General features: G+C 51.3%; 1 protein-coding gene across 1 annotated transcript; it reads right to left on the reverse strand.

Annotated features, from left to right (window-relative positions):
* Positions 1-231: 231 nt before the first annotated feature.
* On the reverse strand, positions 232-2198 carry LOC144179531 (uncharacterized). The gene is made up of 3 exons (XM_077707922.1): positions 1482-2198; positions 728-824; positions 232-657 (listed from the first exon to the last, which is right to left on the reverse strand). Exons 1-3 carry the CDS (start codon positions 1715-1717, stop codon positions 463-465), a joined length of 528 nt encoding a protein of 175 aa, XP_077564048.1. The 5' UTR covers positions 1718-2198; the 3' UTR covers positions 232-462.
* Between the last annotated feature and the right edge of the window lie 2136 nt (positions 2199-4334).

Raw genomic sequence — 4334 nt, forward strand, 5'->3', positions numbered from 1 at the left:
GCACCGTGATGATGTGGGCAACGACGCCTCCGTAGGGGACTTCGACTGCAACCAACGAGGCTACGCTCAGGCTTTGAGAGATTGCATTGCTAAAGAGCAGTGCTAATTGTGGACACCCTTGCCCTGCCAACGCAAAGTCGACATGAAAGTGCCTTGTGTTACCACATATCCGACATCACGGAAACTGTTATGTTGTTGAACTGCATCCACTGTGAAAGGCTGGGAACTATCTGAAAAAGGGTGGTGTTCACATCATGTGCAAAGAGAACATTTGCATGAAAACAGAGTTGGCACTGCTAGAACAAACATTTGCATGAAATTAAAAAGTGTGCAGTCCTGACACGCCGTCTTTATTGTTTGTTTCACTTGTCCTTTGTCGCAAGCAGATCTATGAGGCGGTCGAATCTCTGCATTCACTCCTCGTGGCGCTTTGCCTTCGCCTCTTGCCACTGCTGGCGGGCTTTATGGCCTTTTCCCTGGCCTCCTCTTGCTTCGCTTTGGCCTCCCCCATCTTTTGGAGCGTCTCCAAGAGGGGACCAAGCTGCGACCTGCTATGCCGCACTCTCTTCGGTACAGGGCCCCCCTTGTTGTGCACCGACAAGTCCTCAGGAGGTCCATCTCCTCCACCCTCAAGGTCCTTCGGCTGCAGTGCTGGCCCTGGTGAAGTTGTGGATAAACGCCACGCCAACAGACAGCACTTTGCTTACACAATGCAATTTTCACTTACCCTGGGTGGGTTCCCTCCTGGTAGGATTGCCTTCCCAGGCTCCAAAAGGATCCTTGGGTTTATGCTATGTTCCTTCTCTAGAACTGCGGCAAGCTCCCTGTAAGAACATTTCAATGGTTAAACAGGTTCATGGTGTCTCGAGGTGACTCGGGGTATGAGGGATGCCAGAACTGTTGAATAGTTCAATAAATAATTCCAACTTGCTCCTCGTGTGCGCAACTTGTGGGGGCACGGCCAGTGGAAGTGTTGAAGTGTTATTTTTTTTTGCCTTATATGATCGGTACAAACTCTTCCATTTATTTTCCACTTGGGTGGCCGTCATATTGCATAGGAACTCTTTGTTAATGAGCTCGGTTATTTTAATCCAGAGCTTTTTTGTCCTAAACACAAAAGAAAAGCACAGCTGAAGTAATGTATGGGTAAAGTAAAGTAACACTTGACTGACACGAGTCGCATATGCTAGGGGTGCACAACGTTTTATCTATAACTTAGTAAATGCATGCGCTGCTATTAAGTGCCGTTCTATCAGGATATTTGTATTTCAGCTGTCACATATTTGAAGCACTCGAAGCAGGAGGAAAAGATGTGTGAACGTTAGCATTCTGTGAATAATTTTAAATTGCTTGGAACTAGAAATTCGAGCGACAATGCCAGCGCCCCTGTACAGTTCATTAGCAGCTACTGCGTTCAGAGATTAGCGCGGGGAGAAATTATGGCATCCTGAATGTAATTCTGCACACAAAGGATAACATACCAGAGTGTTCTGGTCTTTCCCACCAAGTCCTTGAGCGCGGTGTACTGGGCGATGTAGAACTTCGTTTTCCGGGCGCTCCACAGTCCCCCCTCATTTTCAGCCAGTGCGGCTGCACCATCATCGCCGTCACTGCAGGCGGAAGTCGGCAGTAGCGCCGGAGGGGGCAAATTCTCATCGCCGGCTGCCGTGAACCGCAACGTTACGTGCTGCCCGTCTGCAAAAGTACACACCAGCATGTATAAAGTCGGCACAGCCTTTGAGAAATCACAAACTGCGACCCAAAGCAACGCGACGAGGCCGACATGGCTACGACCAAAAATAAAACCGCTCTTGAACGCTACACGCGTTTATCGCCGGCATGCAACAACGCTTACCGCACGCCTCGTACAGGTAGCAGCCGCTGTCGCCCTGCATGGGTGACCCGTCCGGGCTGTGAAGCAGGTACACGTCCTTCTCCACGCCGTCAAACGACGCGCAGCGTCGTCTGCTACGCGTTGGGCGGCCCGTACGCCATGCTGCACTATTCCGGCACCTCCTTTTCGGCGAGTGCACGGCGACCGAGAACTAGTGCCGAGGTGGGCCTGCACTGTACCTGCACCTTGGCAAAACGAGGAAGGAAGTGCAGAGGGCGCGCGCGGCACCGGCAAAACGAGGACGACGGTGCTGCACCCCTTGAACTGGTGCAGCTAGTGCAGCCAAATCGAAGAGACCTTACATGTCGAGCTCGCGGCGAATAGTTGAAGTCCCCGCTCTCCGCAGCCGCCTCTCCGCCGAAGCCACTCCGCGCGCGCCGGTGGCGCCATCTCACGACGCGCAAGAGAACCCCTCTATTCTTGCCGTGGCCGTGCCGAGGCCACGTTCTTGCCGTCTTGTTGCGCAATCCCGCGCAAGCCGCGCGGCCCTTTGAGCGCTGCCGCGTACCGAGTCGGGATCGCGGGCAGCCACAATCCCCACAATATATATATATATATATATATATATATATATATATATATATATATATATATATATATATATATATATATATATATATATATATATACACACATACATACAGGGTGTCGTAGCTATTATGCACCGAGATTATAAAAAAGAGCAATGGCGTACTGGAACAAAACCTAGCGCATAATGTTTCCACCACAGTAGATTTGAGGCCAGAATTTGTTATTTAATGAGATTTAATTAACTATAATTAGTTATTTAACTCGATAAGTACTGCCCTAATCATTAAAGTGTAATCAGTAAAGTGTAAATAAGTACCCACGAGAGTAATTTTCAGCAACGAGCTTATTGCGTTCTCATTTATTCAGATTGATAATGAAACCCCGCGAAATATGAAAAATACCACGTGACGGCACTCCTGCGCGCATCATAAACCAGCGTCCTCAAATAAGCTGATTGAAGGCAACTTCTTTGCCTGTCACACGTGCGAAAAAACATTCATGAGGGCATATATGGAAGGAGCAGCAGCAACAGCAAGTTTCGTGGGGCGCTTGTGGGCTATAAGGCACAAACTCGAAGTTCTTCTTTCTTTTTATTATTTCATTCTGGCTAATTAAGACGCAGCCTGTTCGAGGGCATTAATTTAACTCTCCCAATGCATAGCGGCAGTAACAACTTACAAGCAGATCTATATTGCAACGCATACGGGAGAGATCGAAGCCATTTGAAAGCGTAATCGGATAAAGATGCAAATCGTCACAAGCGGTTAAGATCTCAGCACGAAGTCGTTCGAAAAACAGGACGGAAGCAAGGTGTGCGGTGAGCGAGTGATCGGGCTTGTCCCCTGAAGTGCTTCGGTATCCAAAAGGTGCGTTTATACTCTGACTTTTCCGGCGGAGTGGCGCGCGACCGCGCGGTCAGCGATGACACGTCGGCTAGGCTGCACCACGGGCAATTTCTACCCCTGTACACTCAAACTCGGCCGGCGCAGCGTAGCTATGTGTAGCGAGGTGGTAGCCACTGTGCCCTCCAGCTGGCGCATGAGCAGAAGGTTTTGCGACTAGTTCGCCGGCTGCCGTAAAATTGATGAAACGGTCGAGACTCCACTCAAGCCCAGCCGTCTGGGCAGTCTGGCGAGGTGCATTTGGGATACGGTGCTAGCTACGTTGGCCAACGTGTCCGATATGGGCTACGCGCCTAATAGAGAAATGTCTTATCTCGACGCCCGTGCCACCGAAGTGCGCCGAGCTCTTCCGAACGCGCTGGCGGAGCTCAGCGCACTTCGGCGGCACGGGCCGAGCTCGGCAGAGCTCGTGCTGAGCGCGTCATCACGCTCTCGCGCCTTTCGTCATTGAGACGAACACAGCAACTTTCCCCGTAATCACAGAAGCGAGTCACACATCTGGGTCCATCTCTGCTCACGCATCAGATCCACGAGGGTCGAGCGTCGGGCAATCTGCACCAAGACAAAGTGTATGACCACTGCCACCCGCCAGCACTCGATCCACACTCATGAGTCGCAGAAGGTACTACACGTGTACCAACGCGAATGAGGGCGAGCTGCGTTGCTGCCCCGGGCCTTCCTATTCGCAGAGAAGCAGACCTCACTCTTCCTGCGGCGATTCTCCGCTAGAGTCGAATCGACGCCGTCTCTCACAACAGTGGGGTGGGACACCTGTGACCTGCGCTAGTTAGCCGGGGTCCTTGCCAAACTTTGCTGCACGTGATTTCCACCCCTACCTACCATTGCCGTCCAACATGTCTCGCAGCCTTGGGTGACCCAGATTATCCTAACCTCCCCCTTTTGGAGGAACCGCCGCGAGAACCTCTAGGATTGAGGTTAAAAGCCACCCGCGGAGTCAGTTCTGCCGAACTCCCTCCCAGATAACGGAAAACGTCCTGAGGACGTCC

The sequence above is a fragment of the Haemaphysalis longicornis genome, unplaced genomic scaffold (genome assembly GCF_048455015.1).
Source record: "Haemaphysalis longicornis isolate Haplotype H1 unplaced genomic scaffold, Haemaphysalis longicornis Haplotype H1 scaffold_4, whole genome shotgun sequence".
Classification (NCBI taxonomy): domain Eukaryota; kingdom Metazoa; phylum Arthropoda; class Arachnida; order Ixodida; family Ixodidae; genus Haemaphysalis; species Haemaphysalis longicornis.

Excerpts from the sequence above, each read along its gene's own strand:
- LOC144179531 (XM_077707922.1), bottom strand. The coding sequence starts at position 1,717 with ATGCTGGTGTGTACTTTTGCAGACGGGCAGCACGTAACGTTGCGGTTC. Across the intron at positions 825-1,481 it reads GGAAAGACCAGAACACTCTG|GGAGCTTGCCGCAGTTCTAG; the intron begins GTATGTTATCCT and ends ATGTTCTTACAG. Across the intron at positions 658-727 it reads CAGGAGGGAACCCACCCAGG|GGCCAGCACTGCAGCCGAAG; the intron begins GTAAGTGAAAAT and ends CAACTTCACCAG.